At 39.6% G+C, this 18,439-nt stretch overlaps 1 protein-coding gene across 4 annotated transcripts in view; it reads left to right on the forward strand.

Moving 5' to 3' along the window:
- LOC139755166 (26S proteasome regulatory subunit 8) overlaps positions 1 to 18,439 on the forward strand; it is a 39,103-nt gene extending 20,664 nt beyond the window's left edge. For all 4 annotated transcript variants that reach the window (XM_071673328.1, XM_071673327.1, XM_071673331.1 and 1 more), the window contains exons 5-7: positions 8,772 to 9,058; positions 13,185 to 13,304; positions 17,955 to 18,439. In XM_071673328.1, the coding sequence (XP_071529429.1) occupies positions 8,772 to 9,058; positions 13,185 to 13,304; positions 17,955 to 18,185 (638 nt within the window). In that variant the 3' untranslated portion in view covers positions 18,186 to 18,439. The remainder of the gene's footprint in view (positions 1 to 8,771; positions 9,059 to 13,184; positions 13,305 to 17,954) is intronic.

Here is an 18,439-nt window from a genome sequence, read left to right on the forward strand (position 1 = left end):
GGCTGAAAATATCATTGAGTTTTTGAGTATCGTTTAACTAAATAGCATCTCTCCCTTATAGGCAAACTGAATTTGAGCATTCATGCGTTTTCATCTAAAAAATGTACGGCTGTATGCAGTTATGTCATACTGTTCCTTGTAACTTGTACATGTATGTGTTCTTGTGTACTTCCTTACATGTGGTTTATCCTTTTACATGAAATTCCTGAGGAAACTCTCATTCATCCAATGTGTTGTTTCAGGTTATTGGAAACTGTTTTTGATTTGGGAAACCTGAATTAGCTATTGGAAACTGTTTTTGATTTGGGAAACCTGAATTAGCATGAATTATCAGCAGTTACTTTAGGGTTTATTGTTGTAACCCTTACACTGGAAATGGCGATGGTGGTAATTGTTATTTTAAAAGATAGTTTATGCATTAACGAACTTTGAATTCAGGAAATACCATCATGCATTAACGAACTCTGACTTCAGGGAATGTCATGCACATTTTCGTAGTAGATTTTAAACACCAGCAAGTTCTCAGTCAGTTGGGATTAACCCCTACTTGTGATGTTTGGATATCCGAACAAACAACTATACCCATTGACTATGAAATTCAGGTTGGCCCCATGTCTATCAAAAAGGTTTCCCTCTACTGCAACAAGTTGGAATATCCCTGAGACCTTGAAACAACTAACTCATAAGCACTGGTGCTATCAGATGTGTGCTACCTTGGGTTTCAGTAATTATGTGGTGGACATGGCCATTAACTTCCTTCTTTTGAGTTAGTTTTATAGCTGTAGATGAGTTTCACATGTGACATAAAACAGCTATGCAGATGCTCCTTGACTGATGATGGGGTTACATTCTGATCAACCCATCATAAGTTGAAAATATCGTGTCAAAGATATTTAATACATTTAATATTGCACATCTAACCTACTGAACATCATAGCATAGCCTAGCCTACCTTACCTGTTCTCAGAACACTTAGTCTACAGTTGGACAAAATCATCTAAAACAAAGCTTGTTATATGATAAAGTGTTTCTTTGCTGTGAACGTTTTTGGTGCCTCGGGTATAACTTCATGCTGGGCAGTTATCTTTAATTTCATCTCAAGAATAATTGCCTTTCTCTTCTCACCAGAGGCAGGAGACAGATGGGCATTTTGTAAACATGATGGGGTGCAAAAACACTAAACACAAAATCCAAAAAATGCTGGCAACACAGTACACTGTAGAGCAAGGCTATTCAGTTACTTTAGAAGTAGGGCTGGATTATGAAACTCAAATTGATAGAAGAGTCTTGCATTTATTTTACCTCCATTTTTTTTCTCTAAACACTTGTACATAGAAAGAAATGAAAAACTTCAATTGATCAAGTGTTTCATTCAGCTAATGAATACAATTGGTCACAGTAATAATCTGTTCATGTAAAATTTTATAAGTACTTAAATTTTTTTTTTCTTTTTGCCGCTGTCTCCCGCGTTTTCGAGGTAGCGCAAGGAAACAGACGAAAGAAATGGCCCAACCCACCCCCATACACATGTATATACATACGTCCACACATGCAAATATACATACCTACACAGCTTTCCATGGTTTACCCCAGACGCTTCACATGCCCTGATTCAATCCACTGACAGCATGTCAACCCCGGTATACCACATCGATCCAATTCACTCTATTCCTTGCCCTCCTTTCACCCTCCTGCATGTTCAGGCCCCGATCACACAAAATCTTTTTCACTCCATCTTTCCACCTCCAGTTTGTTCTCCCACTTCTCCTCGTTCCCTCCACCTCCGACACATATATCCTCTTGGTCAATCTTTCCTCACTCATTCTCTCCATGTGCCCAAACCATTTCAAAACACCCTTTTCTTCTCTCTCAACCACGCTCTTTTTATTTCCACACATCTCTCTTACCCTTACGTTACTTACTCGATCAAACCCCCTCACACCACACATTGTCCTCAAACATCTCATTTCCAGCACATCCATCCTCCTGCACACACCTCTATCCATAGCCCACGCCTCGCAACCATACAACATTGTTGGAACCACTATTCCTTCAAACATACCCATTTTTGCTTTCCGAGATAATGTTCTCGACTTCCACACATTCTTCAAGGCTCCCAGGATTTTCGCCCCCTCCCCCACCCTATGATCCACTTCCACTTCCATGGTTCCATCCGCTGCCAGATCCACTCCCAGCTATCTAAAACACTTTACTTCCTCCAGTTTTTCTCCATTCAAACTCACCTCCCAATTGACTTGACCCTCAACCCTACTGTACCTAATAACCTTGCTCTTATTCACATTTACTCTTAACTTTCTCCTTTCACACACTTTACCAAACTCAGTCACCAGCTTCTGCAGTTTCTCACATGAATCAGCCACCAGTGCTGTATCATCAGCGAACAACAACTGACTCACTTCCCAAGCTCTCTCATCCACAACAGACTTCATACTTGCCCTTCTTTTCAAAACTCTTGCATTCACCTCCCTAACAACCCCATCCATAAACAAATTAAACAACCATGGAGACATCACACACCTCTGCCGCAAACCTACATTCACTGAGAACCAATCACTTTCCTCTCTTCCTACACGTACACATACCTTACATCCTCGATAAACTTTTCACTGCTTCTAACAACTTTCCTCCCACACCATATATTCTTAATACCTTCCACAGAGCATCTCTATCAACTCTATCATATGCCTTCTCCAGATCCATATATGCTACATACAAATCCATTTGCTTTTCTAAGTATTTCTCACCTACATTCTTCAAAGCAAACACCTGATCCACACATCCTTTACCACTTCTGAAACCACACTGCTCTTCCCCAATCTGATGCTCTGTACATGCCTTCACCCTCTCAATCTTAGATATATTTCATTATTTAATTTCAATTTTTCTGGGTCTGTTAAAGGATCAGTGAAAATCCACTCAAGGGCTGGATTTGGCCTACAGGCTGCAAATTGAATATCCCTGCTGTGGAGTAATGGTTGTTTACACTCATGATTGCATGGCTGACTAGAAGCTGTGGCTTACTGCCGCTGCACAGCATCATGAGAGAGTATCATACTGCATATAGCTAGCCCAGGAAAATGTCAAATTTCGAAGTACGGCTTCTACTGAATGCTTGTTGCTATCGCAACATTGTAAAGTCGAGAAATCGTAAGTCAAATCATCGTACGTCAGGGAGCATCTGTATTATTATTGCATAACCCCCAAAACTCCCCTATCCAGGGGCCTCTACAGCTTCAAGGCTGTGCCACACTCAGTAGCAGAGAGAGGATGGCCTCTTTGAAGTGAGAAGTTGTTTGATGAGACTGTACTGTCTTTTGCCATTTGATGATGATACAGCATCACCAAAGGTAACTCTTCACTCACAGTGTAACGTTAGTCAGGTTGAGTCTGGTAACAGCTTACACTTCTGTTGCTGTATTTCTTGCAGTATGGACTATAAAACTGCTTGAATTTCAGTTGCATGAAGTTCAGTTCAGTGGTTTAAATATAAATAAAGGGTTAGGGACTAGAGGCTCCTAAAAACACTCCACATATTGCCTTAAAACTCCTCTTAAACTCTAAATAAAATCTCACAAAAAATCTTAGACTTGTTTAATATGTACATACAGTCAGAAAAGACTAACAACTATATTTGTATGTAGAAAATTAATGGAAAAATTTCATGGTAGAACTGGAATTGCTATGTATCATGAACACTTGGATCAGCTTAGGCTTAATCAGTAAATGATGAGTTATATTGTAGTTCTCTTGTATGTTTTCTGACTTTTTCTCTTCAGTAGAATCTTTCCTAATGTTTTCATCAATAATATTTACATATTAGAAAAATATAGAAAATAGTTGAAATAAACATAAGTCTTACCTCCTAACCATCATTAGCAATCACATTCCTTTCAAAACATTTTGCATATAACCGATACAGTAATTTGTACTTGTTTTTTTTTTTTTTTTTTTTTTTTTTTTTTTTATATACTTTGTCGCTGTCTCCCGCGTTTGCGAGGTAGCGCAAGGAAACAGACGAAAGAAATGGCCCAACCCCCCCCATACACATGTACATACACACGTCCACACACGCAAATATACATACCTACACAGCTTTCCATGGTTTACCCCAGACGCTTCACATGCCTTGATTCAATCCACTGACAGCACGTCAACCCCTGTATACCACATCGCTCCAATTCACTCTATTCCTTGCCCTCCTTTCACCCTCCTGCATGTTCAGGCCCCGATCACACAAAATCTTTTTCACTCCATCTTTCCACCTCCAATTTGGTCTCCCTCTTCTCCTCGTTCCCTCCACCTCCGACACATATATCCTCTTGGTCAATCTTTCCTCACTCATTCTCTCCATGTGCCCAAACCATTTCAAAACACCCTCTTCTGCTCTCTCAACCACGCTCTTTTTATTTCCACACATCTCTCTTACCCTTACGTTACTTACTCGATCAAACCACCTCACACCACACATTTTCCTCAAACATCTCATTTCCAGCACATCCATCCTCCTGCGCACATCTCTATCCATAGCCCACGCCTCGCAACCATACAACATTGTTGGAACCACTATTCCTTCAAACATACCCATTTTTGCTTTCCGAGATAATGTTCTCGACTTCCACACATTTTTCAAGGCTCCCAAAATTTTCGCCCCCTCCCCCACCCTATGATTTGTACTTGTATTTTATGTATTTTTAATGCAAAGTTCTCTTCTTAAGGCTCCTATGTAATGCTTCAATTAATAGTTTTTTTCATGCTTGATCGCCGTGTCCCACGTTAGCAAACTTAATTATCATCTGCATATCTATTTTTTTTTTAAACATTTTTGTCATTTCCTTTATTATTTAGGTAGTGTTAAGAACAGAGGACTGAGCTTTAGAGGGATATTTTTTTTCATACATATTTGCCGTTCCCCAGGCTAGCAAAATAGCGTTAAGAATAGAGGACTGAGCCTTAGAGGGAAAATCCTCACATGGCCCCCTTCTGTGTTCCCTCTTTGGGAAAAGTAAAAACTGGAGGGAAGGATCTCCAACCTCCCTGCTTCCACCCCTTTTAGTTGCCTTCTATGATACACAGGGAGTACGTGGGAAGGATTCTTTCTCCCCAATCCCCAAGGGGTAATTTAGAAAAATGTAATAGGAAATAATGAAAGCGGTGAAATTCCTACTGAGTTACAGTTTCTCCTACCAGCCATTTTTTAAAAAATTCAATATGTAATCAATAAAATGATACTGTAGGTTGTATTTTTCACATGTGTATTTTGTGCAGTTTTCTTCAGAAGGTCCTTACTTAGTGGATGAATTAATAATCATATACATGTTTAGATAAATCTATGTTTTTATATGTCTGTATCTGACACTGCACTAGAGTTGCCCTCTGCCAGTAGCCCGTTAAGGGTGAGGCTCTGAAGGCTAAAAGTGGCACTTGGTTTCGCCATTTGTGGAGACTTTTGCAGTGGCCACTCTTGATGGATTTCCTGAAGGGAATTGGCATTTGAGATATAGATGGATAGATAGATAGATAGATAGATAGATAGATAGATAGATAGATAGATAGAAGTGATAATTGTATTTTCAAAAAATATCTCTTCAGGGATTTTTCTGAGGAGAATTGAGAAGGAAACGTATTTAGAAAATACAATTTACTGTATAATTTTATTGCTTCTAAGTTTGAGAACATGATGGGCAGGAGCAGACATAACCTTGAAAATAGCCAAAATATAACAAAATAATACAGTGAGTGTCATTCATACTGTCAAATTTGTGTTCATTTGAGCTACTAGAACAATGTTTACATAAGAAATAATTGTGGGTAATCAGAGGAAGAACGCTGTTTTGCTGTATGACTATCACCAGATTACATTCACATACACTGATTTCATGGTAAATATTGAAATGATAAAGTAAAATGAAAATTTGTTTCACTTGTGAAGTAAAAGAACATCATGTAGAAATAATTAAACAATCATGAAACATGACATTTCTCAACTTACCCAGGGAGAGATAAAGAAATTGTGCTGGGATTGTACTACCACCACAGGCATATTGGCAGGATGTCCTGCCAGTACACTTCCACCACATTTTTCGTATTTTTCCTTGCATAAGTTAAGGAATATATAATTTGTTTCATTTCATGGAAGAAAAAGATTCTCACTTTACTGGTTTTGTATGCAAGATGATCTTTGTGTTCAGAAGACCACTCTGGGTGAGAGCATTTGGGCAAAATAATGTTTTTTCTTTGGCTACAGATCTTTTGTCAGTTTATGTCAAACTTTGTTCTGCTTGGTTATTAGACAGTTAGGTTAGCATACCCTCTATTATTCTGGTGTATTTCAGCTATTTTTGAGGTTTTGTCAAATTGAGGAGATGAAATCCTCAAGAAGCTCCCACCCACCTTGTTTTCAAGTTTTGTTAAAATGGTACAATAAATTGTATTTTTCATTTGTTTTTTCTTTACATTTCTCTTCAGTAGGTTCTCTTCAGATAATTGTTTAGAAATAAAGTACATGAAATATAGTATAGTATATTTTATGGATTTTATGTGGAATGTTTTGAAACAGAATGACTGTGAGGCGATAAGACTTCCATTTATTTCACTGTGGTATTCTGATTATGTAGATAATCATTAATTCATGCATTAGGTAAGAGCCATCTTAAAAAGAATTATATTGAAAAATGTATGAAAAGTGCAATTTGCCATATCATTCAGTGATTATAAGTTGAAAGATTTGAACCTAAGTTGATTTAAGTGTCTGTGATATTGTATACTCCCATCGCATATTCTTTGTTTCTCGTTGGATAATTTCAGGAGTATATCTCTTTTAGGAAGGTTAGGCTGGAGCATTAGGTAGTAAGTTGGAACATTAGGCAAGGACATTTGTTGGAACATTAGGTAGTAGCCTATGGAAACACAGCAGTAAAGTTGCCCTCTGCCCAATGACTCATTAAGGGTGAGGCATTAAAGGCTAAGAAGTGGCACTGAAGTTCACCAGTTATGGCGACTCTTTTTGCTGTGGCCACCCCCATGAGTAAGTTTCGGAGGGAACAGGCATCAGTGACATAGATAGATAGATCACTTGTTTCAGGATTGCTTTTACTATTTGTATGTGCTGGCATTTTGTCCACATACATACAATCTCTCCTTGTCACACATAACACTTGACAACATTGAACTCATGCAACTCATTTCTTCATAACTATAGGCTTTCCTGCAGTAAGTGCTATGAGTTAGCCTTGCCTTTTGGCAAAATGGTAGGATCATTAGATTAAAGTAGTAGGTAGGTACATTTAGGCAGGAGCATTGGTTAGAAGTGGATGGTAGGAATATTAAGTAGGAGCCTCTCCAAACAGTGCATTAAGAGCTACTCTCTGCCAGTGGCCCTTAAGGATGAGAAACTAAAAGCCAAGCAGCACTGGAGTTCACTAGTTATGGCTACCCCTTGAGGGAGTTTCAGGTGGGAACAGGTGTCAGAGATATAGATAGAAATGTTTGGTGATAAACATAGGAAACTTAATTGTGTATCAATGAATAATGCATGAGCTACAAGTTCATCGTAAGCTTTATAATTTATATCTGACTGTAATCAAGTATGCTATTCATAACAAATTGGAGAGTGCTTGAGGAGTCTGACTTACACAGTCCTTATCACTTCATTTTGAGCTCAGCAGAAGAGCTTGGATCATATGCTGAAATTTGCATGTCGCTTTAGGCATCACATAAATGAGACAGTTGGTAATTGCATGACGTGTTGCACGTTTGCCAGGGAGGCTGTACCATCATCAACATGTGAAAAGAGTTTAGCATTGTTAAAGATCTTTTTGCCTCCAAAGGAGCCCACTTTAGCCTGCACCCACATGGAGCACAGTCTTGAAGCTGCAGGAGTACTTTAAAAGTGGACCATAGGGTTACACAATAACAAAAAAAATTTCCTACTTTTTCTTTGTTTCTTGCTTTGGCAAGGTTGTGCCAAGTAAGGCTGTGGCAGGCTTCACTCGTTTACATCCATTCTTTAGCTTTCGTATTTAATGCACCAAAACTACAGCCCCTTCTCCACACCAGCCCCACAGACCTTTCTGTGGTTTCCCCTATCTGTGTTATATGCCTGTGACAAAGAAATTGTGCACCCAAGAAAAACAGTAGAAAGTAGGGAGCAAGAAAAATTAGAAAAAAGGTGAAGGAGGAAAGTTTATGAATTTAGAGAATAAGATATTTGAACTGTTGGAGGATAGGAAGGAGTTTGAATGGTTGTGGCAGACCACCTGTGAGTGTGTCAACAGAAAATCAGTATAGGGAAAAGAATAGTGTTAGACCTAGTTCTTCCAACTTAAATCTTATAAAGTAACTATACCAGTGGAAAGATAACCTTAATTTTATTTCTAAATTGATGGTAATGTAGCCATAAGATGGGCAGTAAGCATGTGAAAAGGGATAGTATTGGATCAGGTGACTGGGTTTAATATACCCTTTTTTTTTTATTTACTTTTATAGTCCCAAAGAAAACATTATCATCTGGTTGTGCATGAGAAAGAGTATACAGTTACTGGGACAAAGGAAATTTATTGTGTGTAACAGTTTATTGGCTTTTATTTATAAAGTAAATGCTCATCTCTGTTTTGGGCCAAATATTCTTGTTTATACAAGGCTGAGTTTGGAAGAAATTTATTGCCAAATTTACCTCTGTAATTGCATCTCTCTTTTTTTTCTTTGAAAAAAAAAAAAAACTCCTGTTTAAATGCAGCATCCTTCTCCCTCAGGTAAAACCTTGCTGGCCCGAGCTGTAGCACACCATACAGACTGTACTTTCATTCGTGTCTCAGGCTCAGAACTGGTTCAAAAATTTATTGGTGAAGGTTCAAGAATGGTGAGAGAACTGTTTGTTATGGCTCGTGAACATGCTCCATCCATTATATTTATGGATGAAATTGACTCGATTGGATCTTCACGCATTGAGTCTGGTAGTGGTGGGGACTCTGAGGTTCAGAGAACAATGTTAGAATTGCTCAACCAGTTGGATGGCTTTGAGGCAACCAAGAACATTAAGGTATGAACAGAATTTAATGTTAGATTTCTTTGCATGAAAGTATTCTAAAGTATATCCCCTACAGAGAAGAGGTAGTAAAAGCTTTGCGGAAGATGAAAGCTGGCAAGGCAGCAGGTTTGGATGGTATTGCAGTGGAATTTATTAAAAAAGGGGGTGACTGTATTGTTGACTGGTTGGTAAGGTTATTTAATGTATGTATGACTCATGGTGAGGTGCCTGAGGATTGGCGGAATGCGTGCATAGTGCCATTGTACAAAGGCAAAGGGGATAAGAGTGAGTGCTCAAATTACAGAGGTATAAGTTTGTTGAGTATTCCTGGTAAATTATATGGGAGGGTATTGATTGAGAGGGTGAAGGCATGTACAGAGCATCAGATTGGGGAAGAGCAGTGCGGTTTCAGAAGTGGTAGAGGATGTGTGGATCAGGTGTTTGCTTTGAAGAATGTATGTGAGAAATACTTAGAAAAGCAAATGGATTTGTATGTAGCATTTATGGATCTGGAGAAGGCATATGATAGAGTTGATAGAGATGCTCTGTGGAAGGTATTAAGAATATATGGTGTGGGAGGCAAGTTGTTAGAAGCAGTGAAAAGTTTTTATCGAGGATGTAAGGCATGTGTACGTGTAGGAAGAGAGGAAAGTGATTGGTTCTCAGTGAATGTAGGTTTGCGGCAGGGGTGTGTGATGTCTCCATGGTTGTTTAATTTGTTTATGGATGGGGTTGTAAAGGAGGTAAATGCAAGAGTCCTGGAAAGAGGGGCAAGTATGAAGTCTGTTGGGGATGAGAGAGCTTGGGAAGTGAGTCAATTGTTGTTCGCTGATGATACAGCGCTGGTGGCTGATTCATGTGAGAAACTGCAGAAGCTGGTGACTGAGTTTGGTAAAGTGTGTGGAAGAAGAAAGTTGAGAGTAAATGTGAATAAGAGCAAGGTTATTAGGTACAGTAGGGGTGAGGGTCAAGTCAATTGGGAGGTGAGTTTGAATGGAGAAAAACTGGAGGAAGTGAAGTGTTTTAGATATCTGGGAGTGGATCTGTCAGCGGATGGAACCATGGAAGCGGAAGTGGATCATAGGGTGGGGGAGGGGGCGAAAATTTTGGGAGCCTTGAAAAATGTGTGGAAGTCGAGAACATTATCTCGGAAAGCAAAAATGGGTATGTTTGAGGGAATAGTGGTTCCAACAATGCTGTATGGTTGCGAGGCGTGGGCTATGGATAGAGATGTGCGCAGGAGGATGGATGTGCTGGAAATGAGATGTTTGAGGACAATGTGTGGTGTGAGGTGGTTTGATCGAGTAAGTAACGTAAGGGTAAGAGAGATGTGTGGAAATAAAAAGAGCGTGGTTGAGAGAGCAGAAGAGGGTGTTTTGAAATGGTTTGGGCACATGGAGAGAATGAGTGAGGAGAGATTGACCAAGAGGATATATGTGTCGGAGGTGGAGGGAACGAGGAGAAGAGGGAGACCAAATTGGAGGTGGAAAGATGGAGTGAAAAAGATTTTGTGTGATCGGGGCCTGAACATGCAGGAGGGTGAAAGGAGGGCAAGAAATAGAGTGAATTGGAGTCATGTGGTATACAGGGGTTGACGTGCTGTCAGTGGATTGAAGCAAAGCATGTGAAGCGTCTGGGGTAAACCATGGAAAGCTGTGTAGGTATGTATATTTGCGTGTGTGGACGTGTGTATGTACATGTGTATGGGGGGGGGGGGGTTGGGCCATTTCTTTCGTCTGTTTCCTTGCGCTACCTCGCAAACGCGGGAGACAGCGACAAAGTATAAAAAAAAAAAAAAAAAAAAAAAAGTTTGTTGAGTATTCCTGGTAAATTATATGGGAGGGTATTGATTGAGAGGGTGAAGGCATGTACAGAGCATCAGATTGGGGAAGAGCAGTGTGGTTTCAGAAGTGGTAGAGGATGTGTGGATCAGGTGTTTGCTTTGAAGAATGTATGTGAGAAATACTTAGAAAAGCAAATGGATTTGTATGTAGCATTTATGGATCTGGAGAAGGCATATGATAGAGTTGATAGAGATGCTCTGTGGAAGGTATTAAGAATATATGGTGTGGGAGGAAAGTTGTTAGAAGCAGTGAAAAGTTTTTATCGAGGATGTAAGGCATGTGTACGTGTAGGAAGAGAGGAAAGTGATTGGTTCTCAGTGAATGTAGGTTTGCGGCAGGGGTGTGTGATGTCTCCATGGTTGTTTAATTTGTTTATGGATGGGGTTGTTTGGGAGGTGAATGCAAGAGTTTTGGAAAGAGGGGCAAGTATGAAGTCTGTTGGGGATGAGAGAGCTTGGGAAGTGAGTCAGTTGTTGTTCGCTGATGATACAGCACTGGTGGCTGATTCTTGTGAGAAACTGCAGAAACTGGTGACTGAGTTTGGTAAAGTGTGTGAAAGAAGAAAGTTAAGAGTAAATGTGAATAAGAGCAAGGTTATTAGGTACAGTAGGGTTGAGGGTCAAGTCAATTGGGAGGTGAGTTTGAATGGAGAAAAACTGGAGGAAGTGAAGTGTTTTAGATATCTGGGAGTGGATCTGGCAGCGGATGGAACCATGGAAGCAGAAGTGGATCATAAGGTGGGGGAGGGGGCGAAAATTCTGGGAGCCTTGAAGAATGTGTGGAAGTCGAGAACATTATCTCGGAAAGCAAAAATGGGTATGTTTGAAGGAATAGTGTTCCAACAATGTTGTATGGTTGCGAGGCGTGGGCTATGGATAGAGTTGTGCGCAGGAGGATGGATGTGCTGGAAATGAGATGTTTGAGGACAATGTGTGGTGTGAGGTGGTTTGATCGAGTAAGTAACGTAAGGGTAAGAGAGATGTGTGGAAATAAAAAGAGTGTGGTTGAGAGAGCAGAAGAGGGTGTTTTGAAATGGTTTGGGCACATGGAGAGAATGAGTGAGGAAAGATTGACCAAGAGGATATATGTGTCGGAGGTGGAGGGAACGAGGAGAAGAGGGAGACCAAATTGGAGGTGGAAAGATGGAGTGAAAAAGATTTTGTGTGATTGGGGCCTGAACATGCAGGAGGGTGAAAGGAGGGCAAGGAATAGAGTGAATTGGAGCGATGTGGTATACCGGGGTTGACGTGCTGTCAGTGGATTGAATCAAGGCATGTGAAGCGTCTGGGGTAAACCATGGAAAGCTGTGTAGGTATGTATATACATGTGTATGGGGGTGGGTTGGGCCATTTCTTTCGTCTGTTTCCTTGCGCTACCTCGCAAACGCGGGAGACAGCGACAAAGCAAAAAAAAAAAAAAAAAATCCCCTACTTATTATTCTAAAGAATAAATGTGTGTTTATTAGTGGAAAAAAATATATAAGTAATCTAGGATTCTATTTGGTAGGCAGCCAGTGGTTAGGGGGATACATTACCAGCACAGCCCACCTAGGTATTGGGAGGGTTAGTGATGGCTGCGTAGTGGTTGTCAAGTTGCTTTCTTTTGACCCAGGTAGCTGTCTTTTTATTCTGCCTCACCCACACATGTGGTGAGCACTTTGTGCTAGCCTTGCCTTTTGGCAAAATGATAAGAGCAGTAGGTAGAACTACTAGGTAGGAACATTTAGGCCGGAGCATTAGGTAGAAGTAGTAGGCATGAATATTAAGTAGGAGCATTAAGTAAATGTAGTCAGTAGGAACATTAGGCAGGAGTCCCTACATACACTGTGCTAGAATTACCCTCAGCCAGTGGCCTGTTAAAGGTGAGTCACTAAAGGCTAAGTGTCAATCTAGTTCACTAGGTATGGAGACACTGTTTTTCCATGACTACCCCCTTGATGGTGTTCCAGATGGAAACAGGTGCCAGAGATATAGATAGATTGATAGATAGATAAATCATTGCATCCACTGCCTGTACAGCAGTATCTTGTGGATTTTGGGGTAGTGTTAATGTATGTATTTTACAGTTTTTATGTTAATGAAAATGTTAAGTTTCAAAATACACAAGTAACTACATACTTTAAGTCTGATAATGTGATGGGTGTCAAATATCTAGGTCCCAAGCATTATAGATTTGCGATGTAATACTCATACTGTTGTTACACTCAGGACATTTAGTGTCTCTGTATTACTCCTTATGCAGATATTTTATGTTCTTTACTGAACACATTTGTAACCTGCCTTTTGTGTTGACAGGTGATTATGGCCACTAATCGCATTGACATATTGGATCCAGCATTGCTGCGCCCAGGACGCATTGATCGAAAGATTGAATTCCCTGCACCAAATGAAGAAGCAAGGCTGGATATTCTTAAGGTTGGTTTAGTCTATATGATATTACATGAGAAAGACAGACAACAGGAGGCCTGATTGTCCCTTAACTGTCATTTATACAGTTTGTTTCTGGTGCTTTTCTCATAGTAAACCTGAAAATATAAAACATTTGACTAATTGACTTTTGAAGGTATTTATAGTCTTAGCATTCACTATGTCTGACAGTTACTTATTCCAGTGCTCAACACACCTGTAGGAAAAGAAGCTTTTTCCCATGACCATACTACATATTTTAGCTCTTTTTTCACTTGTCCTAGTAAACATATTTTTTTGTACTTTGAAAAGATGTTTGTGATTTATGTTAATAAACTTGTTCAGAATTTTGAACACTTGGATTAAGTTGCTGCGATGTCTATGTTTTTTAAGGGAGAAGAGATCTAATCGTTTTAGCCTCTCTTCGTATGCCAGATTTTGAAGGGATGGGATTAATTTTGTCTTGCATCTTTGCACTTGCTCTAATTTTTCCTCAACTTTTTATAGTTTAGGACCAAAACTGTTCTGCATATTCAAGTTGTAGTCTTACTAGAGAATTATAAAGTGTGAGAATTGTTTCTGGTGACTTGTCATCTATGTTCCTGGCTATGAAACTTAACTTGCCTTTTTTTTACTTGCTGCTTAATACTATTTAGTGTACTTCAGATTGTTACTAATGACAACTCCAAGGTCCGTTTCTTTATTTACTTGAGTTAGAGAGTTTCCAAATAGTTTGAAGTTGTAACGTATATTCTTGTCTCCAGAGTGCATAATCTTACACTTGTGTACATTACACCTGGAATCTTCCATAGAAATTGGTTTGGGGTAAAATTATGAATGAAAAAGTAAATTACCATTTTGATATGCCACAAGCCATCACCAAACAACAACATACAACACAAACTTAGTTTGCTGTTATTCACTAAGCAAAACTGCCCAGTATGCTTGGTCTCTGCAAGCACCTGTAGTATGATATTGGATTATTTGCCATTTGTATACCTTATTACATATAAATCATCGACGATGTGCTGTCTAGTTATCCATCTGCTGCACATGTATTCATCCATGTGCACGTTTCATTTTGTTTAATGTATATATTTTACACTTCCTTACACTACATTGTGGATTAATTCTTTTTTTTTTTTTTTTGCCGGTCTCCCACGTTTGCGAGGTAGCACAAGGAAACAGACGAAAGAAATGGCCCATGGATTAATTCATGTACTAAGATTAAATTAAAATGTATTTTTTTTTTTTTTTTTGTCGCTGTCTCCCGCGTTTGCGAGGTAGCGCAAGGAAACAGACGAAAGAAATGGCCCAACCCACCCCCATACACATGTATATACATACGTCCACACACGCAAAATATACATACCTACACAGCTTTCCATGGTTTACCCCAGACACTTCACATGCCCCGATTCAATCCACTGACAGCACGTAAAACCCCGGTATACCACATCGCTCCAATTCACTCTATTCCTTGCCCTCCTTTCACCCTCCTGCATGTTCAGGCCCCGATCACACAAAATCTTTTTCACTCCATCTTTCCACCTCCAATTTGGTCTCCCTCTTCTCCTCGTTCCCTCCACCTCCGACACATATATCCTCTGTATTCATAAAACATAAAAACAGATGTTAGAGATGAAAGTGCTTACATATCACAGAAAGCTTGTAATGGCATGATGGCAAGTGATTTTCTTTCAGTTCAAACATTCATTTTTTTCTCAGTGAATGGTGCAGTAACTTGTAATTCTAATATATATTTACAACACAGTTCTCTGAAAAGGCCATATGAAGCAGCCAGGGAAACCACAGAAAGGTTTGCAAGGCCTGGATATGGATGGGGGCTGTGGTTTTGGTACTTTACACTTGAGAGATAGGAATGTTTGTAAGCGAATGAGGACTTTTCTACATATGTTTGTGGCACTACCCCACTGGCGTGGGAAAGGGCAAAAAAGTATGAAAATAAAAATAATGAAGAGGTACATTAGAATGACATATTGCCATTTTGTTGGAGGAGAAAAACTGATAATTCTTTCTCATCAAGGGGTTATCATTATAGAAATTTTTATGCTGTTGAAGATATTAACATTGATATGAATTTTATTCAAATTTTGGATAATTGTAGAGCAGTTTGATGTTGCATTTTGGAATGGACTAATTTCAGATATATTTTCTATATGTTTGTATCTATAATGCCTGTTCCCTTCAGGAACTCCCTCAGTTGGATGGCTACAGCAATAAAGTTTCCATAACTAGTGAACTCCACTGCCACTTCTTAGCCTTTAGTACCTCACCCTGAAAAGGCCTCTGGTAGAGGGCCAGTCTAGCAGTGTTTGCTGAGGCTCCTACCTAATGTTCTTACTGACTGCATCTACATAATGTTTCTACCTACTACTACTACCTGTTCCTGCCTACCACTTCTTTCTATTGCTCCTACCATTTTGTCGAAAGGTAGAGCTAGTGCATAGTATTCACCACAGGAAGATCTAGAGTTACAAAGAATCAGTTGTATGAGTTGAGTGTTGTCATGTGTTGTGTGTGACAGGGAGAGGTATACATTATGTTTGTGGACAGAATGCCAGCTGTCCTCATGTAGGTGAGACAGAAAGAAAAGACAGCTACCTGGGTCAGAGGAGTACACCTTGACAACCAATGAAGTGCTGGTTCACTATGCAATTATCACTAATCCTCCTGAAACCCAGGCAGGTAGTATTGGTAATATGCCTCCATGGTTGTTGGCTGCCTACCAACTACTACTATATTTTTGACATTGAATCTCAAGAAAATCTTTTTGATATTTTATATATAAAATTATAGTTCATTTTTTTTTTTTTTTTTTCCGCTGTCTCCCGCATTTGTGAGGTAGCGCAAGGAAACAGATGAAAGAAATGGCCCAACCCACCCCCATACACATGTATATACATACGTCCACACACGCAAATATACATACCTACACAGCTTTCCATGGTTTACCCCAGACGCTTCACATGCCTTGATTCAATCCACTGACAGCACGTAAAACCCCGGTATACCACATCGCTCCAATTCACTCTATTCCTTGCCCTCCTTTCACCCTCCTGCATGTTCAGGCCCCGATCACACAAAATCTTTTTCACTCCATCTTTCCACCTCCAATTTGGCCTCCCTCTTCTCCTCGTTCCCTCCACCTCCGACACATATATCCTCTTGGTCAATCTTTCCTCACTCATTCTCTCCATGTGACCAAACCATTTCAAAACACCCTCTTCTGCTCTCTCACCCACGCTCTTTTTATTTCCACACATCTCTCTTACCCTTACATTACTTACTCGATCAAACCACCTCACACCACACATTGTCCTCAAACATCTCATTTCCAACACATCCATCCTCCTGCGCACAACTCTATCCATAGTCCATGCCTCGCAACCATACAACATTGTTGGAACCACTATTCCTTCAAACATACCCATTTTTGCTTTCCGAGATAATGTTCTTGACTTCCACACATTCTTCAAGGCTCCCAGAATTTTCGCCCCCTCCCCCACCCTATGATCCATTTCCGCTTCCATGGTTCCATCCGCTGCCAGATCCACTCCCAGATATCTAAAACACTTCACTTCCTCCAGTTTTTCTCCATTCAAACTCACCTCCCAATTGACTTGACCCTCAACCCTACTGTACCTAATAACCTTGCTCTTATTCACATTTACTCTTAACTTTCTTCTTTCACACACTTTACCAAACTCAGTCACCAGCTTCTGCAGTTTCTCACAAGAATCAGCCACCAGCGCTGTATCATCAGCGAACAACAACTGACTCACTTCCCAAGCTCTCTCATCCCCAACAGACTTCATACTTGCCCCTCTTTCCAGAACTCTTGCATTCACCTCCCTAACAACCCCATCCATAAACAAATTAAACAACCATGGAGACATCACACACCCCTGCCGCAAACCTACATTCACTGAGAACCAATCACTTTCCTCTCTTCCTACACGTACACATGCCTTACATCCTCGATAAAAACTTTTCACTGCTTCTAACAACTTGCCTCCCACACCATATATTCTTAATACCTTCCACAGAGCATCTCTATCAACTCTATCATATGCCTTCTCCAGATCCATAAATGCTACATACAAATCCATTTGCTTTTCTAAGTATTTCTCACATACATTCTTCAAAGCAAACACCTGATCCAAACATCCTCTACCACTTCTGAAACCACACTGCTCTTCCCCAATCTGATGCTCTGTACATGCCTTCACCCTCTCAATCAATACCCTCCCATATAATTTGCCAGGAATACTCAACAAACTTATACCTCTTATAGTTCATATTTTATATATAAAATTATAGTTCAAGTATATTTTCTACAGAAAAAGTTATTTGAATTTGGAATCTGGTCAGTGACTATTGGTGAAGATGAAGGACTGATTAGGTTAATTGGATCAACTGTGTACTTGAGTGAAGGAATGCATGAAATTATTATGATAGTTTTGGAAATCCTGTATGGGAAACCATCCATTTGTGTGGTATTGCCTTTTGATTATATTTTGAACTCTCAGTGGGTTAGAGAGTATTTGAAGAAAAATCTCAAATGCAACCTTTATGTCAATGGAAGAGTCAATATGATTGGTGACTTTTCTTGATATTTATTTCTTAATCTTGCAGATCCACTCACGTAAGATGAACTTAACAAGAGGAATAAACTTGCGAAAGATTGCAGAGATGATGCCTGGAGCCTCAGGAGCTGAGGTGAAGGGTGTGTGCACAGAAGCAGGAATGTATGCTTTACGTGAGCGTCGTGTACATGTAACCCAGGAAGACTTTGAGATGGCTGTTGCCAAGGTGATGCAGAAAGATAGTGAAAAGAATATGTCTATCAAAAAATTGTGGAAGTAAAGGATTATTTTTTAATTATAGACAAAATTCCAAGTAAAATCTCATGTAAACTTTTGAAGGTGTAAGGTGAAATGCATCTTTGAACATTAGTTATTTATTGTATATTTCTTTGCTGATATGTAGGTTTCCTTGTAGGCTTTCAGTCACAATAGATGTCAGCCCATTAAGTATTATATCTAATATTCAGATTAATCTTATTTTGTTATGGTAAGGAAATTCCTTGTAGGTCTTTGAAAAATAAAATTTGTAAAATA

Source organism: Panulirus ornatus, chromosome 18, assembly GCF_036320965.1.
Source record: "Panulirus ornatus isolate Po-2019 chromosome 18, ASM3632096v1, whole genome shotgun sequence".
NCBI lineage: Eukaryota > Metazoa > Arthropoda > Malacostraca > Decapoda > Palinuridae > Panulirus > Panulirus ornatus.